The sequence below is a fragment of the Ascaphus truei genome, chromosome 13 (assembly GCF_040206685.1).
Source record: "Ascaphus truei isolate aAscTru1 chromosome 13, aAscTru1.hap1, whole genome shotgun sequence".
In the NCBI taxonomy this organism is placed as follows: Eukaryota; Metazoa; Chordata; class Amphibia; order Anura; family Ascaphidae; genus Ascaphus; species Ascaphus truei.
The window spans coordinates 15,749,359-15,776,618 of record NC_134495.1 but is presented as its reverse complement, the minus strand read 5'-3'; the positions used below and the strand labels follow the sequence as shown (position 1 = coordinate 15,776,618).

At 42.8% G+C, this 27,260-nt stretch overlaps 1 protein-coding gene across 3 annotated transcripts; it reads left to right on the top strand.

The window, feature by feature from the left end:
- PIWIL1 (piwi like RNA-mediated gene silencing 1) lies at positions 1 to 27,213 on the top strand. 3 transcript variants are annotated; one of them, XM_075568696.1, is made up of 21 exons: positions 1 to 147; positions 1,340 to 1,417; positions 6,081 to 6,192; positions 6,410 to 6,535; positions 8,348 to 8,559; positions 9,935 to 10,056; positions 10,656 to 10,736; positions 11,193 to 11,390; positions 11,554 to 11,665; positions 13,162 to 13,288; positions 13,728 to 13,845; positions 14,140 to 14,254; positions 14,406 to 14,593; positions 15,253 to 15,325; positions 16,478 to 16,678; positions 16,875 to 16,978; positions 19,209 to 19,279; positions 20,440 to 20,593; positions 22,342 to 22,467; positions 25,877 to 26,024; positions 26,110 to 27,213. In XM_075568696.1, the coding sequence occupies exons 2-21, from the start codon at positions 1,349 to 1,351 to the stop codon at positions 26,224 to 26,226; spliced, it is 2,574 nt and encodes an 857-aa protein (XP_075424811.1). In that variant the 5' UTR covers positions 1 to 147; positions 1,340 to 1,348; the 3' UTR covers positions 26,227 to 27,213. The 3 variants fall into 3 exon arrangements, with proteins under 3 accessions (XP_075424811.1, XP_075424812.1, XP_075424813.1); XM_075568697.1 differs by having other exon boundaries at positions 22 to 117; XM_075568698.1 differs by lacking the exons at positions 1 to 147; positions 1,340 to 1,417 and adding an exon at positions 5,127 to 5,278.
- The last annotated feature ends 47 nt before the right edge of the window (positions 27,214 to 27,260 follow it).

The window sequence follows — 27,260 nt, the reverse complement described above, 5'->3', positions numbered from 1 at the left end:
CGCGCTGTGCCTGAGCGCGAGGGAAGTGCTGGGCACGAGGCTGCGCCGTGTGACGCAGTTATATAAAAATCACTCCCCACAGCCGCGGGCGGGAGCGCGTTGATAACAGGGTGTGGTGTGAGTATTATTATTATCGCGGGTTGCCAGGTAAGTGGCCTTATCAGGACTCGGTAAGTTCTCCAAATGGGACCAAGGCAGAAAACAATTAGGAGTAGAAGGGACAGATGATTAGTATGTCATTTAAATGCGTTAAAAATGCTTCATTAATAATTCCACATGTGCAAGCATGTATAACATCTGATTGATAGATATATATGTATATATCTATGTATGTATGAGACACACACCTGGACTTGGGAGTGCCTGTCCTGCTTTTCTTACACCTGTGTGCTGCTTTGCTGACACTTACGGTATCCACCCTGGGTGATCCATATCGACCTAATATGTAATTGCCCTGTCTCTGGGATATATAGATATATTCCTGTAATTTACAAGGGCGTTTTAGTTTTCTCTGTGTATATATATATATATATATATATATATGTATATATGTGTATATATATATATATATAAATAATATGTGGATCAGAGGAGGCCTCCTGTCCCTTTTCCTGAAAAAGGGCTGCCATGGGCACGTGATCGCACGTTGGCATTTAAAGGTTTAAACCTCCATATTTTTCACCCTAAAGGGGACAGTAACTCAGGGAACAGGAGGTCACTGGAGCTTAAATTAACACGCTCACGTCCATGTTTCCCACCTACAGGGGGGGGGGTGTATATTTGATGGTTTTTAATCCTTTTGAGTGTTTGAAGGGTGGGGTTGCCGGAGTGCCATGGCCCCTAACCATTTTGGAGGGAACAGACGTTCCTTTTCCTCACTGGTTAAGCGATCTAACCTGGCAAAAAAACCGCACCCTGGGGCACTCAAAGGGTTCTTGAATAACCCTTGCTAGAACTGCAACCTTTTATTCCTCAGTAATTAATGTGATAACATCTCTCACTGGCATTCATGCACATACTTTATAATATTCAGCATTCTATATATGTTGTATTTAGCGTCTGTATATTTCCGCATGCACCTTGTTTCTCTACTTACTTTATTGATATTTTAGGTGAGCGGTAGGGTTCAATATATCTGTAATATTCAGCATTACAATTTTTATATTGTATGGAGCAGGTGAAATCCAAGCCCTCCAAGTGCCTTGTCCTGCAAGTCATGGTACGGGTTCAGCATGTAATGGACCATGCTGGCATTGCCATCTATGCGTATGGTTCATCAATGGTTAACTGTTAAGTCTGGGGATAGAGACCAGCATAAGCTCATTGAACTGTGTTGCAGGAGTGTAAAATGACTGGAAGAGCCAGAGCTAAAGCCCGTGGGCGAGCCCGTGGTCAGGAGGCCGCTCAGCCTGGACAGGTTGGTGTAAAGTTACAGTATTGCAGATATGTTTTTTTGACCCATTTTCCCTATATCTATGATCCTGAATCTTTAGTGTTTAAAATTGTACAATATTGATTGCAAATGTACATTAATAGGTTTGTGTATCTTCAATATTTACTTGATTTTCAGATCGGTACAGTAGCTGTTTAGGAGTTTGACCTCCTGATAAATTAACTGCATTCTATTTTTAGGCATGTACACCTAACCATTGTCTGACGTGGTTCGTCTATTTACAGTAGCAAACGCTCCGCCCCTTTATTGCTTTTTAGGGCTGTTCTATAGTGGCGGGGCGTGCTATGCCGTGCGCGCGCACTCAGTTATAGATGGCTGAGGTTAGTCAGCCCTTCTATACAAGGGCCGCGCGTGCACGGTAAGGCGGCGAAGATGGGGAAAATCATCTTTTTGTGCCGCTACCGGCGCTGAATGTGTGTGTATGTATTTATGTGTCTGCACAAATGTAATAAATATTTTATTTTTACCAATGTTTTTTTTTTTATATATAAATAATAAATTACACACACACACACACACACACACACACACACACATACACACACATACACACACAAACACTGTACCTTCACAGCTCTCACAGTATACTTACAAAATATATATAACAGCCCTTATACACACAGCATTAGTACCGATAAGTGCTTTTGTTGCTGCACCATGCTATTCTCTGCTCAAATGATTCTCTGATCCCCAATATTTACCTGTGGAGTTACCGGTATTACTTCCTGGTTTTAACCGAGGATTTACTGTAAATGGCTGTCCAGTAGGGAGCCTGTGATTTGGTGGCCATTTTGTTTCCCCTGGAGGGAGATTTAAACCTTTTAACTGAACCTGTAAGTATCTCTGAAACCAAATGGGTCCCCAGAGCTGACAATTGTGCTGTTCTGGAGTACCCCTGGCTTTAATACTGAAAATTGGGATTTAAAAAAAAAATGGGATTAAAAAAAAAAAGTATGTGTGGATTGCTGCTTTAGCCCGCGGCCATAGTTAGCGCGACATTGCGCACACCGCACAGAAAAGCCTGTAAGGCAATGCGCATGGCCTTAATGCACGGGCGCGACCAAATGTCTCGCGCCTGGTTACGTGCACGGTTCAGCCATTGAGGGCGAACCGCTCATGTGACATCACGGGCACGCCCCCAAACATTGAATTGGAGTTGCTCTTGGTCGCGTCTCCTCCAGACCCCACATGCCACGGATCGCCTGTGCTGCAGGCGTGCGTGCCGTCACAAGCTCGGTCATGCGCCTACTGTGTACAAGCCCAAACGGAGCAGGATGCCTGTTAAGACTCGACCCACAAAAAGAAAAATGTCCCAGGCTAACCGACACTCGAGCCCCTATGTTGTATAATTGGTAGAATCGTACAACTCCATTTGAATAGATATGTAATAAAATAGTGTACTCCTAAACAGCGAGGATAAATCAAATAATAATAATCAGGAAACCGGGCCCCAATAGCCAGCTATGAAAATATTTATAGTATACAGTCCTTTCGCGCCATGTAATGGTGACCTATATATCAAGCCTAATTGGTGGTATGAATGAGGTATTGGTGTAATATTGAGTGCTACAACACAGCAGACAAGAGAGAACCAAACCCCAATCTAAGTCCACACTTTCAAGACTCATGGACACGGTATCTTTACTCTCACTAGGGGGCTAATAATTGCCAGGTTACAGGAGTCTCCACCGACAGAGTACATATACCATTATCAACATGGGAGACTGATAAGAGCATGTCCTATCTTCCACAAACATCATAGTACCCACAGAGGTTGATCGCTCATGTCTAGGGTTGAGTGGCTCCACTTCTGATTCTGCAAGCAGAGCCCATTCGCATTGTACTGGTATCGAGTATTTGTTACACTAAACGTTTGGAGCACCTATGTCTCTGTTTTGAGTTTAATTACCTTCAGGTAGTGTAGACACTACTGTATCTCTACTCCTAGTAGGTGTTCACATTTGCCAGGTTACAGTGAAACTCTTCAGTCTCGACTGACAGGGTACATATACCATCATCAACCAGGGAGATTGATAAAGTAACCATGGAGGTTGATCACTCACGTCTAGGTTTTGTGGGTCCACTTCTTAGGCTGAGTCCATGGTGACTCAGCCCGTGCGGAGGCGCGCTGAGGGAAAGCGGGTGCTTTCCCTGGCCTTGGTTAGCGTGCTGTCGGGGGGAGGGCCAGTGACGTGACGGGCCCTGCGCTCCCATGAACGCGAAAATTAAAAAAAATTTATAAGACACACTTGCGGAAGCATGCGCGAGCCCCAGCTAAAGCCGCTCTCATTGCGGCTGCAGGGGCTCACTGCCGAGCAGCAGCGCGCCTCAGCACGGGCGCTGACCACGCCCGAGGCCTTACTCTGCAAGCAGACCCCACTTGCATTATACTGGTACCTCAGCAACACTTAGTGTATTGGTACATGCCACCGACTACCTGTCATTGTGAACTTAGATTGGGGTTTGGTTCTATCTGATATGTATGTACAGTATGTATGTATGTATGTATATCTTTATTTTTAAAGCGCCATTAATGTACATAGGGCTTCACAATAGTAATACGTGACAATCGTATAAATAACTACAAATAACAGATCATGGGAATAAGTGCTTCAGACATTAAAGTAACATTGTGGAAGCGGAGTCCCTGCTCCGAAGAGCTTACAATCTAATTGGTAAGTAGGAAGAACGTACAGAGACAGTAGGATGGCATTCTGGTAAGTGCGTCTGCAGGGGGCCAAGCTTTATGTATCGTGTATAGTATTAGCCACAGTGCTACTCCTATGCTTCTTTAAGCAAGTGGGTCTTAAAGGTAGATAGAGAGGGTGCTAGTCGGGTATTGAGGGGAAGGGTATTCCAGAGCTGTGGGGCAGTCGGTGAGAAAGGTTTAAGGCGGGAGAGGGCTTTAGATACAAAGGGGGTAGAGAGAAGACATCCTTGAGCAGAACGCAAGAGTCGGGATGGTGCATAGCGAGAAATTAGGGCTGAGATGTAAGGAGGAGCAGAAGAGTGTAAAGCTTTAAAAGTGAGGAGGAGAATTGAGTGAGATGTGGGATTTGATAGGAAGCCAGGAGTGGGATTTCAGCAGGGGAGACGCTGAGACAGATTTAGGAAAGATTGGGATTCTGGCAGCAGCGTTTAGGATAGATTGTAGGGGTGGGAGGCTGGAAGGCCGGACAGCAGGTTACAGTAATCGAGACGGGAGGGAATGAAGGCCTGAGTCAGAGTTTTAGCAGTCGAGCAACAGAGGAAAGGGCGTATCTTTGTAATATTGCAGCGGAAAAAGCGACAGGTTTTAGATACGTTTTGAATGTGAAAGGAGTAGTGTGAGACCCCTAGGCAGCATGCTTGGGCTACTGGGTGAATGATAGTACTTAAACAGTAATGTGGAAGGAGGTAGTAGGGCCAGGTTTGGGAGAAAGTATGAGAAGCTCTGTTTTTGCCATGTTGAGTTTAAGTCGGTGGAGGGCCATCCAGGATGATATCGCAGAGAGACATGTACAGCAGGTGTAAGGTCAGGGGTAGAAAAGTAAATTTGTGTGTCGTCCGCACACTGGTCTGCTGTGTTGTAGCACTGTATTACACCAATACCTCATTCATACCACCAATTATGCTTTGTATATAGGTCACCATTACGTGGCATGGAACGAAAGGACTATACTATAAATAAGGGGTGCGCAAAGTTCTTGAGCTGCGCCCCCCTGCCCGGCAGCAGCGTTCGTGCCCCCCCTTTCCAAGGACTCGGCGTCAAATGATGTCGCGGGTCATGTCCCGTGAACCCGTCGTGTTGCCATGGCGACGCGTCTCAGGAGACCGGCAGAGCAGGTAAGGGAGTTACTGAGGCCTCACGCCTCCCCCGGCTTTTAATTATGCCGTGGGGAAGAACGCGGGGTCTCTGACTGCCAGGCCTCCCCCAGTATGCGCACCATTGCTATAAATCCTTCATTCATAGCAGGCTATTGGGGCCCCTTTTCCTGATTTATTATTTGATTTATCATCACTGTTTAGGAGTACACTATTTTATTACATATCTATTAAAATTGAGTTTTTTTATTCTACCAATTATACAACATAGGGGCTTGAGTGTCGGTTAGCCGGGGACCTTTTTCCTTTTTGTGGGTCTTGTGATAACAATGTCCCAGCTTTGCACCACTCCCTCCATTGCACCTTAGCTGAGCGAGGTTTCTTCCCATTTTCCCCATCCCTTTTTGTTTGTATGCCTGTTTAGACTGTAATCTCACTGTTCTTGGCGTTCCAAGGACATGTACCACAGCTTTAGACCATTATAAAAGCTGCGCTGCTAAGTACTGTAACAGTTGTAGCAAAGATAATCATTACTAAATAAGCGGCGCAACTGGAGTTTCAAACTTTTCCTGATTTTAAGATAGTCTTCAGTGACCAGCATGGCAGCCTGCTTTTACAGAAGGAAATGTTGATGGCAATTACCTGGTCATCGATGCACGAGACTCAAAACAAATATTATTTGTCCCCAATATGAACACTGAGGCTATCGCACAAATGATATGCCTCTTCATCTGACCTTTGTTAATTTGATTTTTAAATTCATTATTTAAAAATGGCAGCATGTAGGACACAACTTGAAATAGTTTGCATGATGTGTGCACAGGGACTGTTGCCTGGCCTTGCACTGCAGGGACGAATAGAACCACCAGAGCCAGAGCTTGTGGGGCGTGGACGGCAGAGAGGAACGCCTGCAGCTCCCAGACCACCGGCCACGGGTAAGTGCAATGTTCTGTAAAAGGTTTTAGTGAACTTAACATTTATGACAAGCTTCATTATAATTGGTGTATATTGGGGGTTTTTTTTTCCCACTCTACAGAAAAAAATGATGTACATTTATTTAGATAAATGCAAATTGTGTATGCATTGTAAATAAGTGTGTGCCAGTGGGATTAAAACCGAAAACCAATGTGAAATTACTTTGTCAAAATCTAGAACTGCAAATCTCAGCCGGATTTAAGGAGCTATCCCTTGCTGAGCGTGGTGGCCGCAGGCGTGACTTTCATGATCTTGGTGTAAATACTCGTGATACAATAGACCATGTCAAAGTGTCTAAAACAGGTAACTACATTAAAGTTGCATTGGCTCCTTGCCATTTTTGTTTTTTTGTTTTAATAAATGCAGCAGTTCATTGCCTTTGAGGTAATGCAATCAACTAAGCCAGGGGTGCGCAAACTTTTCTTTGTCATCTGATGTCACGATATGTGACTTTGAGTAGCCATTTGATGCCGCGTTGTCATGGCGACACGTCGCCGGAGACCAGGTAAATGGGAGTAGTAGATCTTGCGCGCTACCCTGGCATTTATTTTAAATGTTGTGGGGAAGAGCGTGGGGCCGCTGTAAGTGCTGCCCCCAACCCTCCCATCCCCCCCCCCCCAGAACATTTTGCGCACCCCTGATATAAGCTGCCTATCTGTTCTGTGATCGATCGGCAATGATCCTGCTTTCTAGGGCACCCAATATGGCCGCCTATTTCAGAAGCGGAAGTGCTGTGGTTTCCTAAATTGATGCTATAGCAACCCAAGGACGCTTAATACATTACCTCATTAAATAGCATAAAGTGGGTGGAAATAATAAAAAATGCAGTAAGCATCTAATACTACAAAACTGACTTCTTAAACCACATGTAGTATTTAGGTAATGCTGCTTTCATGTGATCGAATTCAGATGTTTGAAATAACACTGCATAAAAACATAAGGCAACAATGACACTTCCCCACTCCCTTTGATTATAGTAAAGAGTGGTGTAAAAATTTTTTTAATAAATAATAAAATGTACTTTCCTGGTAAAATATTTGAGTGACCTAGTTTTTAAATGTAATGTCAGCATTACTTTGTGCCCAGGACAAGTTAGTTACAAACAGGTTTAAAGTAGGAAACGACTGAGTTCTTGAACTTAGGAGGCGGAGTTCAGATACTCTGGTAAATTGTACCAGACTTGGGGTGATCGATGCGAGAAGGAAGGGCGACCAAATTCTTAATTGAACCTTGGAATTGTAAGCATGTTTCTGGAGGCGAATCTGAGCTGATAAGTGCTGTATACAGTGGGGGTGAGCTACTTGCTCAGATAACTGGGTAACTTGCCCAGAAGGTATTTGAAGATGAGAGGAAATATGTACTTTGTTTCTGGAGTCAAACGAAAGCCAACATATTTCAGTTAAAACAGCAATACGTGAACTTATGGGGATTTTGTTTTTGAAATCACTTCTTTATAACTCGATAAGTGACCTGTTATTTTTATATTCAGCTCTTAATACAATTTTGAATGAGTTTAAAGCATCCTTTTACTTCTATAGCAGGTTTTTAGCACACATCCCCAGCAGTGCAAGATCTTACACCTTTTTCGTTTGTGATCATTTGTTGTCCATCAGTTTGAGCTGTAAACTGTAACCATAGATAATGTTACCTTTAGTAATATCAGGAAACATTGTAGCAGCTGAGTTGCACTAACTCGAGAATTGATTGAAACCGAAAGGCGGCCATTATGTTAGGCACACCAATCTGTAAAAAAAATCCTGATTTTAGCGAGCACCAAATGATTGCAAACTTCGTAAGAATGTAGAATGCTTTACATATAAAATAATTTAAAAAAGGGAAGGGGGTTAGTATTGCTAATTTAACATATAATGGTGAGTATTAAATGGCATATTGTGTTATAAATAATGTCAAGTTTGGGGTGCTGCACTATATACCAAATACTGTTTTCAATAATTGGCATTGTCATCTGCTTTTCAATCTCCTTTCTGACCAATGGTCTTAGGCAGGCTATACTTTTTAGAATCACTTTGGGCCTCCTAAATAGGACTATTGAAGAATAGAAAATATATTATGAATAAAATGTTTACCTTTTTTCATTGAATTGTTTTTGTGTAGGTGTTTCCGGCAACACAATTCAACTAAGCACCAACCATGTCCGATTGGTATCGCGACCCCAGTGGGTCTTATACCAGTATCACGTTGATTATAATCCACAGATGGAAGCCAGGCGTTTGCGATTTGCTCTGCTTTTTCAGCATGAAGAATTGATTGGAAAAGCACGTGCTTTTGATGGATCACTTTTATTTTTACCTAGAAGACTTGAGAAGGTAAATGTTTTGCATATACAACTGTTAATTAACGCAGCGGTGCGCAAGATTATGTAGGGGGGGCGCAGGCGGTGTGCGGCGAAAACTGGGGGCAGGCAGATGCTGTACACGGGTGGCCAAGAAGCTCCAGCTCTGTGCTGCTGCTTCTCTGTGCCATGCTGCAGGGGTGGGGCTTCTCTCTGCACACAGACAACCCCTCCTGTCTGTTTGCAGTAGGACATTGGGGACCGGAGCATGCTTGTACTCTCTTCCCCCCCCCGCCCCCCTTGGTGAAAGTGTGTGACTGTTAAGATGGTGTGGGTGTTGTGATGTGATTGTCTGTCTGTGTTGGTTGTGATTGAGTATGTGTGTGTGTGTGTGTGTGTGTGTGTGTGTGTTGTAATTGAGTCTGTTGTGATTGTGTATGGGTGCTGTGATTGAATACTGGGGGGCGCAAGATTATCTAGGGATGACGTGTGACGAAACATGGTGTGTGCGGGCCAGCAGATCCTGTGCGCGGATGTCGAAGATGTGCGCAGGCAAACGGGATAGTGCAGGTGGCGGCCACGTGATGGTGTGTGCACGCATGCGTGGGGGCTTCGGAGGTACGGGGGAGGCGCACGCTCCAGCGCTGTGATGTCAAACGCCCCTCCTTCCGGTGTCTGCCCTACAATAGCGCTGTGGTCCTGCTCTCCTCCGCTGGCAACCTGCTTCTCTGCGATCTTCTGCAAGTGAAAGGGTAGACTGCCACTATATCAATCATACTATGAATGTACAGAAATAATTAAAAGTGAAAACACAACATTGAAAACGGAAATAAATAAATAATATATAATACTGTAGGTAGGAGTGTGGATGACACTGGGGACAGCAAGCCAAAGAGCAGGGGAAAAAAAGGCAAATGGGAAAAGGAAAAAAGGGAGGGGGAGGGGAAAAAAGGGTGGGTGGGGAGAGAGGGGAGGGAGGTATCAAAGAAGTGGATGAATTACCTCCCCCCCCCCCCCCCCCCCAAAGGATTGCCTTTGTGCACTTGGGGAGTCAAACAAAAGTGACTTTAAAGTGCGCTCAGCAGCAGTCAATGGAAAAGCACCCGCTTTCCCTCAGCCTCCGCACGGCTGAAGTCTGTATGGACTCAGCCTAATTTTGCATGCGCGAACTGTTGAAATATGTAAGTATTTAGACATATTTGTAATTCCATTGTATACCGTTTGATAAGGTTTTTTTTTTCCCCATGTGATTTTGATTACATCAGGCAGGGGGGGCCCGAGAAATTTCATGGATAAAAAGGGGGGCTCGGCATATAAAGTTTGCTCACCCCTGAAATAACGTATAGAAAGATAAAATATGGAAGGTACATAAACGTAACAGATTTTGTATTTTTATATCTTGAACTTAGGTGACTGAAGTGTTTAGCCAAACCCGCAATGGAGAGAATGTGAAGATTACAATTACTTTAACAAATGAGTTACCCCCTACTTCACCTTCGTGCTTTCATTTCTATAACATCATTTTCAAAAGGTTTGATTTTCCTTACCCTTATGCATGCTTCAAAATCCAGTACAGAACAAACAGTAATACAAATCCAATGTGGTTTTTTTTTTTTTTTTTTTAATAGTATATATTTATTTTACTGGACTATCAGACTTTGTCACACTTTTTAATCTGTCATTGGAGCCCACTAGCTCGGAGATTCAAATGTAATGCTTTGAAAATCTAATGCCTTCCAGCTACTTCCTTGTCTAAACCAGAGAGTAACTCTGTTCCCAAAACTTGTACACTTCACAAAAATGTTGTTTACTGCATATTCTACTGGTGTCATTTTTGTAACGGATTGGAGTAGTCCTACCCTGACCACAAACTATGGCTGGGATTCACTAGGCTCCGATGACTTGAATGTTGGTTTATGCCAGATTCGGGTGGGACACCATGCATCGGCGCTTGGTAAATCTCCCAATTTCCAAGAACCTCTTTACTCCTATAGTTTTGACAAAAGAAGACACATTGTCTCTGTCTTCTCTCGCTACTATGAGTTGGATACAGAAGTTTGCAATCTCGCCATGTGTCCCATGACCATTTTATTTTGTTCTGCTTTATATCTCTGTTTTTAATTTCGGCAGAATTCTGAAGATCTTGAATTTTCAGCAGATTGGACGCAATTTCTACAATCCAAATGATCCAATAAATATCCCAAATCACAGGTTTAGTATTATATATATATATAAATATATCTTGACTTGACCTGCATGTAAAAGAGCTGTCTTTTTTTAATAGATATATTTATATTAACTTTATGTACTATATGTACTCCAAAGCTGTAATACCAGGTATAAATCTTACCTGAACAGGGGGTTCCTCCTGAGCACCAAGCAACTGGTTGCTGGGGTCCGGGCTCACTCAGACAGCCAATACAAAAGCTGCAATGTAATCGGGAGGTGTTGCCGTATTTTAGGGGTTTAAACCGCCACACAATTTTCCGAATGTCCAGAATCGGGGGTTCCCCAAGTTGGGTAAAATAAACAACCAGCTGAGATTGTCGCTTTACTGTCACGATCTTTACAGCAACTAGACTTTAACTTAATGATGTATAATATAAAATGTACAACAATATCATGTATGATGTAATTTTTCTCTCTTCCGCTCTCCTTTCTGTTCAGATTAACTATCTGGGCTGGCTACGCTACCTCTATTTTGCAATATGAAGATAGCATTATGTTATCTATTGATGTGAGTCATAAACTTTTAAGAAGTGAAACAGTGCTGGATTTAATGTACTCCTTGCATGAAACTGTTGGAGAGCAAAGCTTTCAAGAAGCATGCAAACATGAACTACTTGGGAAGATAATTCTTACAAAGTAAGCTTTCTCCTAAAATGATGATGAATAGTTTGACATGTAATTTCAAATAGGCACGCCTATTTATTTCGTAAAACTTTTCTGTCTTGGTGGTCTTGGATGTAAACCAAAAAAACAGTGTAATGCATTTGTGATCTTCCAAATTTTCTCTCAAAACGCGTAGGTACAACAATAAGACATACCGTATAGATGATATCGACTGGGATACCCATCCAACCCATCCATTTAAGAAAGCAGATGGCAGTGAGATTACCTATTTAGAATACTACAGAACGGTATGAATGTCATAGAATGTGGATTGTTAATATTAAAGCATTTGTGTGGTTGAAACTTGTTTTGTCTGTTATATAATTAGTCATTGCACACCTCTTAAAATGACAGTGCAACATGTCATAGGGACTGTATCCTCAATAAGGTAATGCTGTGCCAGCTGATTTCAGCTGATTTATCAGGTTTTTTTGTTTAGTTTTTGACAATTTTTTGGAAATTAAATGCTCAATTTCATATTTAAATCATGAAAAGTGGCAATTTTACAAACATGAAGCTTAAGTATAACTAAGCAAGCCTTTGTGCTTGGTAGGAGCGAGACTACGAATGTTGCAGTCGGGGAATACATATTTTCTTATGTCGTGATGCAGTCTCTGGAGATTGTTTTGCTTTGTGTAATGCAGATAAATGTATTAGGGTAAACTATACACTATAATCTCTGATACTTTGTGTCCCTAATCTTACATGGCTAATGGTTGCAGGAACAGGGATCTCAAGCCTCTTAACTTAATTAGTATTGTATATACAATTCAATGCAATTATGGCCTATGTTTATTTATTGTAACTAATGAATAAAGCTGCACGATTGCTTGTTGGAGGCAAGCAGAGAGAGTGATTGATTCTATCTACTCAATACGCGTCTTACAGACTCATGCAGCCCGGTAGGATTCACACAGCGCGAGTCCCATTCAGAAGCAGGGACTCCTGCTGTGTTAATCCTGATCGGCCATTAGTCTGGTCTTCGTGAGCACACGGGATCATAAACGTACCCATGGCGGATTTCGCGTGGAAAGCGCGACCAACCATGATGCTACATTGGTAACTCGATTAGTATTGTATATACCTGGGGTGGTGCACTCCCCCAGGGGGGGTGCAAGAATTTCTGGTGGTGGGGGGCGCGGCAGAGGTCCCGCACTCTCACCCAAGGCATTTAAATGAAGTGCCATGGGACCGCGCAAGGCCTCTGACACACTTGCCTTACCTTCTAGTGACGCATTGTCATGGTAACCCTGCGTCAAATGACCACGCGCTTTATTTGACGCCAGGGGGTGCACACCCCATGTATATACAATTCAATGTACAGGCATACCCCAGTTTAAGTACACTCGCGAGTAAGTACATCTCGCTCAATAGGCAAACGGCAGCTCACGCATGCGCCAGTCAGCATGTCCTGAACAGCAATACCGGCTCCCTACCTGTACCGAAGGTGTGCTCAAGCGGGGAGACCATAGAGCCTGTTACAAATGCGTTATTTACATCAGTTATGCACGTATATGACGATTGCAGTACAGTACATGCATCGATAAGTGGGAAAAAGGTAGTGCTTCACTTTAAGTACATTTTCGCTTTACATACATGCTCCGGTCCCATTGCGTACGTTAATGTGGGGTATGCCTGTAATTATGACTTATTTTGTTTCTGTATTGTAACTACTGAATCTGTCATGTATGCATTATAAATGGAAAATGTCTGCTAATCTTGGACTTGTTTGTAATTAATACAGCAATATAATCAAGAAATCACAGAATTAAGTCAGCCATCAATTGTCAGCCAGCCCAAAAGGATGAGAGGCCCACCTGGTGTTACACCAGGACCACTTATTTTGATCCCAGAGCTTTCTTACCTGACAGGTATTGTATCACAAACTGTTGTCTAAATTGTTAGTTCTCTCTCCATGGACACAAAGAAATAGGGGAGCACAGGGGGAACAGTAATAATATACTGTATATATGACTCCTATTTGGGAGTTACCTCCAATCTTAGGGGTACTTGCAAACCCCTTAAGAAGGTAGTATTACTTTATCGATTCAATTTTACACTATTGAAAGAGAGCGCCCAGGTATTTTTTGTCTCAAATTTTCTCTGTCTCCATGGAACAGATTTGCATTGTTTCACTCTCCACATAAGTTTTTTTTTTAACTAGTGTTAGCTGTGGGTAAAAGTGACTAAGGAGTAAAAAGGGGGCTTGGTCATGTCATATGATGTTTTAGAGCATGCAAGAGGCATAAGTAACCTGTATGAGATATGCAGTTACAACCTTGTGAAACACATTCCTCCTCCTCCAAAAAGGAATAAGTGAGAAATCCAGGCGCAATTTTAGCGTGATGAAGGATCTAGCTGTTCACACCAGATTAGCACCAGACCAAAGAGAAAAACAAGTTGGACGACTCTTACATCATATTCACAGGTAAGGTGATGCCATTTTATGCACCCAGTCGCATGCATCATATGATGTTTTTGTCTCCACGTTGCTGTTCTGGCTTTTAGGAAAATGAAAAAATAAAATGGTATCTGTTGCATGAGTTGACGCACTCAATACTCAGCTCTTGGCATCTGCCTTCTATCATTTTACCAGTATATTTTAAAGAATAGGTAACACCGAAGTGCACAAAATACCACCACTCTAGTGCATTTATTTTATATAAAATGTTTGTCTCTTCTCTCTCTCTCCCCCTCCCCCCCCCCCCCCCCCCCTGCCCAGGGATGAGGGTGTTCAGAAAGAACTCCGTGACTCGGGCTTGGGCTTTGACACAAGTCTTCTGACTTTCACTGGAAGAGTTGCTCCTCCAGAGAAGATTTTTCAAGCTAACACCGTGGTAAGGAAAGAATCATTTTTAGTTCAGTTAATGGAGATATAATACTTATGTAATATTATAGTTTCCACTTAAAGATGTAATATGAAGATTGTGTTTTTGTTAATCAAATATTCAGTTACCTACTTTTTATTTTTCATATTGATCTATGTAGGTTGAATATAATCCTCAAACTGCAGACTGGACAAGGGACATATCCAGATCAACCATAATCAGCATGAAACCTTTGGATAATTGGTTGTTGATATACTCAAAGAGAAACTATGAGGCTGCCAATACACTCCTACAAAGCTTGTTTAAAGTGTCATCACCAATGGGAATCAGAATGAGTCAGGCAATCATGTAAGAAGTTTGAATGTGTTTTGCTAGGCTATGACACAATACTTATGTACATCTTTTGTGTTTCTCGCTCTTTTTTTTTTTTTAACTAGCTATGCAACTGTCTTGATAATAAAACGATACATTCTGGAAGGTTTGACACTGAAATGTTAGCCTCGTAATTTAAACTTCAAAAACAGCATTATATATTGCAACCAGCTTCACAATGCAAGCCCAGTAACCACTCTCACATGGAGAACCAAGACGTTGAAACGGCGGTCTGTGAGTAGGCTTACCGGCAATTCACTTAAGTACAGGTTTAAAAGCGATGTAATATGGCAGGTATAAGCTTTTAGAGATCCATGTTTATGAATAAGAACCAAAGTGACTACCAATTTGCATGTCATTGCCCCGCGTACTTTGTTGCATTGGAAGCCTTGTATGGTGTACAATTTTGGGGTACGGCAGGTTTGTGAACGTACTAAATGTTATCATTGCTAAATTACAACTGGACTTAATCTCTATGCTGTTTAGGCTTGAAACATATTGCAGAGCAATGCCTTTTTGGCCTATCCAGCAGTGAAGATGAGTGTGAAAAAGAAAATGTGTAATAACCTAGTTACAAAGTACAATAAGCACCATAGATTTATATTGAGTTACACCTGTTCTGTTTATTTTTTAAGGATTGAAATAGATGACCGAACAGAAGCCTATGTGAAAGTATTGCAGCAAAAGGTTACATCACAGACACAGATGGTATGTGTTTAAAAATGTGTACATTTTTGTAGTGGCATAAAGCCTGTTTGTACAGACACAGGCCTATTCTAGTAGCTTTGGTATTGTACATGTCAAATGGCACGATATGACACTACAATAAGTAGTAAAAAAATTATTTTTATTGCTGTTTTCGAACACACACATTCCCAGCACGCTCTAACTCAACACCCACCACATTGTATGTGTATGTATGTCAAAAGGAGTGCTACTGAGCGTGGCCAATGTATACAAACAAAAGACGGGTGCCCAATGCTACATCCAGTTGACAAAACATATAAAATAAGTATAAAGGTTAAATACTTCAATAATAATATTATTGCCGTATTCTACAAGATTTTCTGCTTCTAAAATCAATTTTTTTATATATGTATAATATTTAATATACTGTACATATTTAAAAAAAAAAAATAAACAAACATACACAGTCGATCTCATCCTTTATCTTCAGCCCTTGTCGATCCACCTGTGTGTCTATACATGTGCTCTCGGTGAGTAAAGGCAGGGAGTCTGAAACCAATTACCTTGCCTTTGCTGCAGGGGAGTCTGGTTCAAATTAATGTCCGCTCCTTGTGACCTTGGGCAATTCGGTCTCCATTAGCCTCGGGACCACAAAACTTAGATTGTACAGAGCAGGAGTTTCTTTGTGTGAAAAAAATTATAACTTTAACTATAGTAGTCAATTGCATATAAAAGGACATTACTGACCACTAATGCCCTGTCTGATTGACCCACTGCTTTACACTAGCCCTTCAACTCAAGCCAGGGCATTATTGACCAGTAATATTTGCAGTAATGTACATTACCATGTAGACGGTACTGGAAAAAGTTTGAAAAGGATTAAACTAATTGAATTAGGTGTTTCTGCCCAACAGTTAAAATGGCTAATCTTGCATCCATTGTGGCAAAAAGATTTGTGAGTGCCTCTGCTCTGTTTTGGACTTGGAGATACTACAATACCAGTGATTTAGATTTCTCGCATGGTTTGGACATATTTTAGAATATAGAGACCTGCATGTCCGAGAGAAAAGGACTCTTTCTGCAGGGATATGCAGCTGTAGGGCCCCACCATATGCATTTTTGGATATTTTTGTTGTAATTATTGGATTAAGTGCAATTTCTCTTTGTATGCAGGTAGTTTGCATTTTGTCCAGTGACAACAAGGGCAAATATGATGCGATAAAGAAATACCTGTGCACAGACTGCCCCACTCCAAGTCAATGTGTCCTTGCTAAGACTCTAGGCAAACCCCAGTCTGTAATGTCGATTGCTACAAAAATTGCATTGCAGATCAACTGTAAAATGGGAGGAGAACTCTGGAGTGTGGAAATACCTGTAAGTGGGGTTTTTATTACTAGTTTTCCCATTTAAAATATCTTCTTCCTAATGGGGATTGTGGGATATGGGTGTGGCAATGCATAGCTCCTTTATCATGGCAGTCTAAAGGTGTCTGAACAGTACTTCCAAGAAAACTAAGTAGTTATATTGGCAGTTTCACGTTTGATTTCTGAGTATACATGTTTTCTTTAAGCTGAAGCAGTTGATGGTGGTTGGCATTGATTGCTATCATGACAACACAGCTGGACGAAAATCTATTGCTGGATTTGTTGCCAGCTTGAACCAAGGAATGACTCGGTATGTGTTTTTGTTTTTTTTTGTTTTTGAGGGGGGGGGGGTGAGGTTTATGTGTAAACGCAAACCTGCCATGTTTATCTGATATTTATTTCGGTATCTGGTTTATCAAATTTGACATCTGTGCTTTATTTTACTGTTGTGCCAATGTCAAATTTTCCAAGCCTTCGTAGAACAAATGTATTATCGTTTATTTGTAAAGCACAAACCTATTCTACATTGGGGGTCGGCGGGGGGGAAGCCAAGTAAGGTAGGTTTACAGAGGCCCTGCAACTTAATTTAAGTGCCTTCGGGAAGTGCACTCAGTCTCCTGCCCCCTAGAGTGATATGATGTACATATCACAGTGCAACCTGCATAAAAATGTTGGGGTGTGTTGTGTGAGTGTGTTACACACATGCATACGTACACGCGCGCTTGTAGAACTGTACATGGGGAAAGGGTAAACTAGGTGGGGTGGGATATACAGAGGACCCAGATTTCCAAACTTTGTTTGAGGGGACCAACCAAATTAACTCCCATGATGCAAATGCATCGCAATCACATGGTAAGTAAACATATTGGGGGGAGGCGCATAACACCGCAGTGTTCCTTTGTTTAGGGGCAAAGCCTTTACAAAGGAAAAATAAAAGAAATACACCATAGAATACGGGGTGCATTGTATAGGTGGTCATGCACCTCAAAACAAAAGGTGGGGGGGGGGGGGCACAATCAAACATTATAATTACAGCTCAACCGTGTTATAGTGCGATTCGCTTAACGTGGTGTGACTGGCTCCCGATTTTAAAAACCTCATAATATATGGTTATGGCACGGTGTTCATTCACCAGATGATATTTACATTCTTCCTTCGTCTTTTTGATCTTTTGTATTTGCTTCCTGCCTGCGTCCAGATGGGTGCCCGTGCAGGTCTGTTAGGTGAACCAGTTGGCAGAGGTGATGGTGATTTTAGTTCTTTGTATTAGTCCCAATTGAATCGGCACTCTTTCTCCCTCCTCTGGCGTCTTCCACTAATGTTGATCCATTATGCCAAATTACTAGCTTGAATGGGAAGCCCCACTTATTCCTAAATTTGGTGTCCTCTCAGATCCTTTGTGACTGCTTGCTGTTTCTTTCTTTTGAGCAGAGTAGATGGGGTAAGATAACTAAATATCTGGATCTCGTTGTCTTCGAATTCTATCCATGGTTTTGACCTGGAGGCTTGCATGATGGCTTCTTTCACCTTTGTAATGAGCGCGCAATATAACCTCATCTTATTAGGGTCAGATTGTTTCAGTCCCAAAGCCCTGTACACCCTATCTATTAGCAATTTCTCTTCTGTAATATCTGGAAGTATACTTTGGAAAAGTTGTCACATTCTTCTAGCGTGCCTGGCAGTACAGTGTCTGGGATATTCCTTCATCTCAGATTTTCATCTGGCACGATTTTCTGAATCTTCCAGCTCTTCCGTCAGTGACTTTGTGCTTTTAAAGCTACCAGCTCATGGTCTGTTACATTTTGGGCTGAGATCAGTTTGTCTGCTACTCCTTCCAGACAGTCAGTTCTTTCTCCCAATCCATGCAAATCACTTTTGTTGAGACACTACCTTGGTCATTTCCATTTGCATTTTCTGCACCATGCTTTATAATAGGTTATCTAGATCAGGGGAGCGCAAACTGGGGGAGATTTTTCCTGTAATGCCTAGGGATCGCGTGAGGCCTCTGCAACTCAACTTACCGGGAATCAGGGGCGTAGTGACGCCGCGGGACCATGTGACATCATATGACCCGTTGCCATGGCGTGACGTCACATGACCCCGCTGCATCATTTGACGCCGGAAAACACTGGGGGGAGCAGGCGGGGGGGGGGGGGGCAGCACCAATAGTTTGCGCACCCCTGATCTAGATCACCTTTTGGTAGTGGGTCTGGCATGATCATCAATTCTTCCTGCTTCAGTCTGCCTCTGCGTGTAGTCTTGTGCCGCTGCCATCTTGGAATCATGTGTGCCTCCGCTGTGTACTACTTGGGAAGAATTGCGATACTTCTAGTGCTGCTGTAGGCAGTTTGGAGGCGATCCAAGATGCGCGCTGTGGATTTCTGCTTTTAATAGTGCCCGGGACTGACGGATCACCTCACTCAAGCGGCCGTCTTGTTGGCTCGCCGCGCATGCGTCGGACGTGTGTGTGTGTATATATTAAAATGAGGCTTTCCTACAGCTGAAGTTAACTTGAAACGTGTTTTTTCTCCCCTTTTTAGTTGGTTTTCTCGCTGTGTTATACAGGATCAGAAGCAAGAGATTGTGGATGGTCTAAAAGTCTGTATGCAAGGTAAAATTAATATACGCCAGTGATTTCCAACCTTTTTTGTTTGGAGGAACCCTTGAAGTATTTCGAAAAATCTCGGGAACCCCTATCTGGCTGACACATTAGGTTCGACAGGGGTCAGTCACAAAATTTCACACCTCACGAGCCACCTCTATTTCCCACCCCTCTACCCATGAATTTCTCTCCCATCCATCTCACTAACTCCCCCCCCCCCCTCCCGCCTCGCAAGTATTTATCCCTTTAATCTCACTCTTACTCCCTCTTTTCCTCACTCAGTCCCTCCCGCCCCCCTCTCTTCTCTCACTCGACCCTACCTTCTGTCAATTACCCCACTCACTCAGTCCACCCTACAAAATACATACCAAAAAAGGTAGGAGGAGGGGGCGGGGTCTGTGGTCCGTAGGAGGAACCCCTGAGACTGCTTCAAGGAGCCCCAGGGTTCCACGGAACCCTGGTTGTGAATCACTGATATACGCTAATGCATTCAAACTAAGCAATCTCTTTTCCCCTCTTCATTGGGCTGGTACTTATAAACACAATTTCTTTAATAAAGACGTGTTGGAATACAGTTTATTTATAATGCTTACATTATTTGGCAAATTAGCTTTTGTTTTTTTTTAGTCTCTCGCTCTTCTCTCTCCCCCTCTGAGGAAATACTGCGCTAGTCATTAAAATAATTAACAGAAGACAGAGCACACCGCTCACACAATTATTATAGATAATTCTCTCTTTATGTTATTATTTGCATGTATCATAATTTTGACACAAATGGGTGCTACCTATGTACCATAAGTTAATAGTTTTAACAATTGAATGAAAATTGTGACTGGGTCACAATTTTCATTCAATTGTTAAATCATTAAAATAATTAATGTAGTTGTCTGACGGCTTGTTTTAGACCAGGGGTGGCCAACTCCAGTCAAGAGCCACCCAGGCCAGAATTCCAGATATCCCTGCTTCAGAACAGGTGGTGCAGTCAACAATTGAACCATCTGTGCTGAAGCAGGGATATCCTGTACTTAACCTGTTGGTTGCTACTTATCTGCAACCACTGCCAAAGTATGTATGTATGTATGTATGTATATCTTTATATAGCGCCAAAAGTGTATAACTGTTGCCTTTGAGATTAATGTAGTTACTAACGAAAGTCTTTTTATTTAAAGCTGCTTTAAAGGCCTGGTTTACTTGGAACAACACGCTGCCAGCACGTATCATCATTTACCGGGACGGAGTGGGGGATGGACAGCTGAAAACGTTGGTGAATTATGAAATAGCTCAGTTTTCAGATTGCATCAAGTCTATTGGGAAAGATTACAGGTATGCATTTTTGTTGTTGTAGTTCATTCTATATTTTATACTTTGAGGCACTAATGTTTTGCACAATTGTTACAATTCATTGTCACTAGGTGTCAGCAAAACCTTAGACTCTTGAAGACTAGTCAGGGAAAAAAGGCAAAAGCTTGCACTACTGTTAGGCCTTGGTCCCGCTGCGCTCGTTGGCGCGGGCGGCGGGTCGCGAGTTCCCCACCAGCAGGGGAATCCTCGCGAGCCGGTCCCGGTCCCCACTGGCTGCACAGCTGATTACACGCTGTAGCGCGTCAGCCGCTGGAGACACCAGAGAATGGTGTTTTCTAGCTTTGACGCGTGACGTGTGTGGCTGTGAGCCAATGGGGAGGGGAGGCTTCGGGAGGAGGAGAGGCTTCGGGGAGCGGGGAGGAGTGTGGAGGGACAGCAGGTGAGTGCCTTTCTCTGTGTGTGTGTCTGAGTGCGTGCATGCCTATCTGTGTGTGCCCGAGTGCGTGAGTGCCTGCCTCTGTCTGTGTGTGTGTGTGTGTGTGTGTATGAGTGCCTGCCTCTGTCTGTGTGTGCGCGCGTGTGTGTGTATGAGTGCGTGAGTGCCTGCCTGTGTGTGTGTGCGCGTGCGCGTGTGTGCGTGCGTGTGCGTGTATGAATGAGTGCCTGCGTGTGTGTGTTTAAACTTACTTTCCAGCTCCAGCCCGAGTCCGTGGAGGGAGGGGGGGGAGAGTAGCGGGTCCCTCCGCTCAAGCCACGCCCCCCCTCCCTGTCAAACCGCCCACCTCCCGATCAAACCTCCCACCTCCCGATCAAACCTCCCACCTCCCGCCCACCTCCCGCTCCCTACAGACCGCAGATCGCGGTCTGTGTATCTCAGCGCACCGCCTGTCAGCAGCGCAGGTGCGCTGACTCTGGGAGCGGGGCCTTAGCCTTACTCATCAGTTAGGCTTTGGTCCCGCTGCGTCCGCGTTCCGCACCAGCAGGGGTATCTTTCTTGAGCAGGCCCCAGTCCCCCCTCGCTGCACAGCTCACACCGCGCTGTGACGCGTCAGCCGCCAGGGGATGCAAAAAAATTGCGATCCCGAGCGGTGACACGTCACATGGTGCGCTGATGAGCCCATTAGCGGCGGGAGCAGGAGCTGTCAGAGAGCTTCCTCCACAAGGTAAGGGTGGGTGTGTGTGTGTGTGTATCAGCGTGTGTGAGGAGGGCATTTGTGGGGGGAGGGAGCGGGAGCTGCTTACTTTCCAGCAGCCCGCAGCAGCTCCCTCCTGCAGCCTGGGAAACCGAGCCCGGGGGGGGGGGGGGAGGGAGAGTAGCGGGTCCCTCCGCTAAAACCACACACCCCTCTGCTCAAACCACGGCTCCCGTTCCCTACAGACCGTAGATAGCAGTCTGTGCCTCTCAGCGCGCTGACTGAGGGAGCAGGGCCGTAGCCATTACATGTATTGCTTCTACTTTACTCTCATTTTGAATGGCAATTTTTCTGTTTACTCTCCTGTAATGGACTTTTTGGCAATCAGTGAGTTTGTAAATTGCCGTTTCGGGTCATTTTGGCTAGATCAATTGCACAAACTGGAGAAGAATGCCATCTCATTGAAAGTGGCACCCAAGTGTGCTAATAAACTGTAGTTATGTCATACTGGTTTTTAAAATTGGAATAGGCTTTTTTTAGACGTTAAACATAACTTTTAGTGTTTAAACGGAAATGTGCAATAGGATTGCATTTTTTGTTTGTTGAATAAGATTTTTTTTTACATTTCCTTTGAAGCCCTAAACTGACAGTTATTGTGGTAAAGAAACGGATCAATGCTCGATTCTTTGCACGTGTGGGTGGCCGGCTTCAGAATCCCCCTCCTGGAACAATAGTTGATGTGGAAGTCACCAGGCCTGAATGGTATGTCCCTGCTTTTTCATGTCCTTTACAAGTGAATGTTTTTGCTAGAGGCATCTGGTATATTATTTATTTATAAAATGTTTTACCAGGAAGTAATACATTGAGAGTTACCTCTCGTTTTCAAGTATGTCCTGGGCACAGAGTTAAGACAAATAATACATGGTTACAAGTACAGTTACATAAATGAACAGGGTATACATTATATACAAGACATTGCGTGCACAGTTAAAGAAAATATTATGGGCGTATGAAACAGTTACAGACCAGATTAAAGTGTGAGACAGCCTTACATTTGAAAGAACTTAAACTGGTGGTGGATGTGAGAGTCTCCAGTAGGTTGTTCCAGTTTTGGGGGGTGCACGGTAAGAGGAGGAGCGGCCGGATACTTTGTTGAGCCTTGGGACCATGAACAGTCTTTTGGAGTCAGATCTCAGATAAGTGCTGCATGTGGTAGGGGTGAGGAGCTTGTTCAGATAGATGGGTAGCTTGCCCATAAAGAATTTAAAGTCAAGACAGGAAAGGTGAACTTTGCGCCTAGACTCGAGTGATGATCAATCTAGTTCTTTGAGCATTTCGCAGTGATGTCTGTTGTAGTTGCATTGGGGAACAATCTGAGTGCATTTACTTACCTAATGATTAAACTTTACACAAGTAAACATGTTTTACAACAAATACATAGCAAGTTGTTTAGTATGTATTTATGACACACAGAACACCTATGTAGCACTCTATTCCTATGTGAGATGGTGAATTGGTTACGACATATTTATTCAAAAACTTAGTTAAAACAATGGGGTTTAAAACAAGTATTAAATAGTACAAAGTGTTGTGTAGACTCTTGGGGTAGATTACTCCAGGGGAGTGTCAAATAGGATAGTAAAGTCCAGTGTTAGTGTATTCACTGGCCCTAGTAACCTTCGTATAGAGCGATTAGCTAGAGGTAAGTTTTATTAGGAACGATAGTAATAACCATATATGTAGTGCCACAGTAATTGAGTACTAATTGGTGCACAGGAAATACAGAACCTATCGCTGTGCTGCTATATACTGCAGTCAGTTAAAGGTATGATTGTATTGTTATACAATTGTTGGTAGATGTACACAAAATGTTTACTAACGCCAGCTAGGATGGGTTGTGCGTGAGTATAGAGAATGGACCATGAAGATATCACGTGTGAACAGTGGATCTGAAATATGCAGATCCTTAGTTGACACTAGTACTCAAAATTAATTACTGATAAAAGGTGAAGACCAGACACTGCTTAGACTCCTATATGAACAGATTAGGAGTGGCTGCTAAGCGCTGCACCTTATAGGACCAGTGAGGAGGTTAATAGTTTAAAACATTTGCCTAATTGATGCTGCACTACTCCATATATGGTGTGAAACTGGCTCTCCAGATGTAATGATCGGATAGTAGCAGGACAGTACTTATATATATATATATATATATATATATATATATGTAGTATTGTGTCAGATAAATAAATCGTTCCCTGGTTGTGACACATAGGACCATCAGGTTTCGCGTCGGCACCACGCAGTCACGTGCACGCGCAGAGCCCTCGCTCACAGACGCTGACTGTATGCAATCAGAGGAAGTCAGTGTGGCTCGGCTGCGGCACAATTAAGGGCTCTATACAGACCTGATGGTCCTATGAGTCACAACCAGGGAACGATTTATTTATCTGGCACAATACTATATATTTTCTATATCATCTATTTATTTTTTGATTATATATATATATATATACACACACACACACATATATATATATATATATACATACATACACATATACATACACACACACACACACACACACACACATATTACTATCCTGCTACTATCCGATCATTACATCGAGATAGGATTTTACCTTAGTAGCCTACAGTACCCTATCCAGCAACTCACATCTGGAGAGCCAGTTTCACACCATATATGGAGTAGTGCAGCACCAATTAGGCGAAGGTTTTAAACTATTAACCTCTTCACTGGTCCTATAAGGTGCAGCGCTTGGCAGCAACTCCTAATCTGTTCATATAGGAGTCTAAGGGCTGGGACCCGCGGCGCGGGCGGCTGCACGGGCTTTCCCCACCAGCAGGGGAATCCTCCCGAGCCGGTCCCGGTCCCCCCTGGCTGCAGAGCTCACTACACGCTGTGACGCGTCAGCCGCTAGGGGATACAAGAAAATTGTAATCCCTAGCTTTGACGCGCCACGTGGTGTGGCTGTGAGCCAATGAGGAGGGGAGGCTTCAGGAGGAGGGGAAGCTTCGGGGAGCGGGGAGGAGTGTGGAGTGCCTGCCTCTGTCTGTGTGTGTATGAGTGTTTGTGTGTTGCTTGTGATTACTTCAATCAGCAGCTCCAGCCCGAGCCCGTGGAGGGAGGGAGGGGGGGGGGGCGGAAGAGTAGCGGGTCCCTCCGCTCAAGCCACGCCCCCTCCCGCTCAAGCCTCCCACTCCCTACAGACCGCATATCGCAGTCTGTGTATGTCAGCGCCCCGCCTGTCTGCGGTGCGGGAGCGCTGATGGAGGGAACGGGGCCTTAGCCTAAGCAGTGTTTGGTCTTCACCTTTATCAGTAATTAATTTTGAGTACTAGTGTCAACTAAGGATCTGCATATTTCAGATCCACTGTTCACACGTGATATCTTCATGGTCCATTCTCTATACTCACGCACAACCCATCCTAGCTGGCGTTAGTAAACATTTTGTGTACATCTACCAACAATTGTATAACAATACAATCATACCTTTAACTGACTGCAGTATATAGCAGCACAGCGATAGGTTCTGTATTTCCTGTGCACCAATTAGTACTCAATTACTGTGGCACTACATATATGGTTATTACTATCGTTCCTAATAAAACTTACCTCTAGCTAATCGCTCTATACAAAGGTTACTAGGGCCAGTGAATACACTAACACTGGACTTTACTATCCTATTTGACACTCCCCTGGAGTAATCTACCCCAAGAGTCTACACAACACTTGGTACTATTTAATACTTGTTTTATACCCCATTGTTTTAACTAAGTTTTTGAATAAATGTCGTAACCAATTCACCATCTCACATAGGAATAGAGTGCTACATAGGGGTTCTGTGTGTCTTTAGTATTACTCTTAATTTGCCCCTCAAAGCACCATTCCCTTCATTACAAGCTGTAGCGGGGGTATCTAACTAGTATACAAGTAGTATGTATTTATAGCAACACAATCTAACCTTGACAACCTTTGTAACACAAAAGCAATTTGGATAAACGCTTGCAATATATTTAACTATTTTACTGTATATCTGTATCACAATTGTATAAGACAGACTTTGCTAAACACAAAGTGAAAATGAAAAAAAATGGGACAAAATTGAAGCTAAACTGCAGGTTAATGTGTGCTTGTTTGTAACTGCAGGTATGACTTCTTCATAGTCAGCCAATCTGTGAGACAAGGAACAGTGTCTCCAACTCACTACAATGTTGTATATGACAGCAGTGCCTTGAAACCGGATTACATGCAGAGACTAACATACAAACTCTGTCATATGTATTTTAACTGGCCTGTAAGTATCTGATCACCAGTTGCCACATTGTAATACATTTGTCTTGTTTGTCCTGGCTGTTAAACTGCACATTTGTATTTTGCAGGGTGTTGTGAGAGTGCCCGCTCCTTGCCAGTACGCCCACAAGTTGGCCTATTTGGTGGGGAATAGTATCCACAGAGAACCAAACCTTGCACTTTCTGACCGCCTATATTACCTGTAGGATACATGGAGAACAAGATGCTTAGGAGTAGATACATTTCTAATTCTTTTCTTTAAATTGCAGTAAGATGTTTCCATTTCCATGATTGAATATTACCCTTTGTTTTTCCCTAGTTTCACATAAATTTTTTGGAGGCTCTAATTTCTACCACTATTGTATGATAGATGTTTCATTTCTTCAAGGGGTACATGTATAATGGGAACTGGGAAGATTTATAAGTTGTTGTTGTTGACCGCAGCCGACGGTCACTCTGCCCAATTGGAGCCATGCATTTATCCTTGTTAAACAACGGTAATAGTTATAAATACGTATACATTTAAAGATACTCTAATCAACTGCTCATAGGATGCCATGTTGCTTTCAGGTCTAAATTTGCAATGCTAAAATGTCTTAAATTATGTAGCCACCATTGAGAATGGCAGAAAGCCCTCATACTGTAAGTGCAATAGTCCTGCAAAGTATGCCTCTGCTTTACTTCATCCATCTACAAAACTATGCAAGCCCTTCATGCCCAAATGCTGTACGTTTGTACTGTAAATGATTCACATTGGGTACTGAACCGTGTCAAGTTGGTTCTTTTCTGAGGTAATTAGTATCATCGTCAACTGATATACTGCACAAGACCGTTACATCATCTTCTTTTTCTAGACAATCAAGCTTCATAAAAGTCAAATGCATCCAATGAGCACACATTTAAATTAATATTAGAAAAATATAGTACATTACCTAAATATTGCCGAGTGATTTTAAATTCAGCACCTAATGAATCATTTTTGTTAATCAGCAGGTAATATAACGGTGGTATTTACTTAAATATTTTCTTAGCTTTAATGTTTTGATTTGACTTATAACATTCAAAAGCCATGCAAATAACCAATACTTGGCTCTGTATCCCGTGTTAAACAAGCTTGAACAATTTGTTATTCCCATATACCAATCAAGTGTATGTAAATGTTGGATTCAATAAAGTTTGGTTGTTACACATTACATTTTTTCCTTGACATTATTTGTGGAAAGGCGATTTTTATAAACAT

Excerpts from the sequence above, each read along its gene's own strand:
- PIWIL1 (XM_075568696.1), top strand. The coding sequence starts at position 1,349 with ATGACTGGAAGAGCCAGAGCTAAAGCCCGTGGGCGAGCCCGTGGTCAG. Across the intron at positions 10,057-10,655 it reads TATAACATCATTTTCAAAAG|AATTCTGAAGATCTTGAATT; the intron begins GTTTGATTTTCC and ends TAATTTCGGCAG. Across the intron at positions 14,255-14,405 it reads TTTTTCAAGCTAACACCGTG|GTTGAATATAATCCTCAAAC; the intron begins GTAAGGAAAGAA and ends TGATCTATGTAG.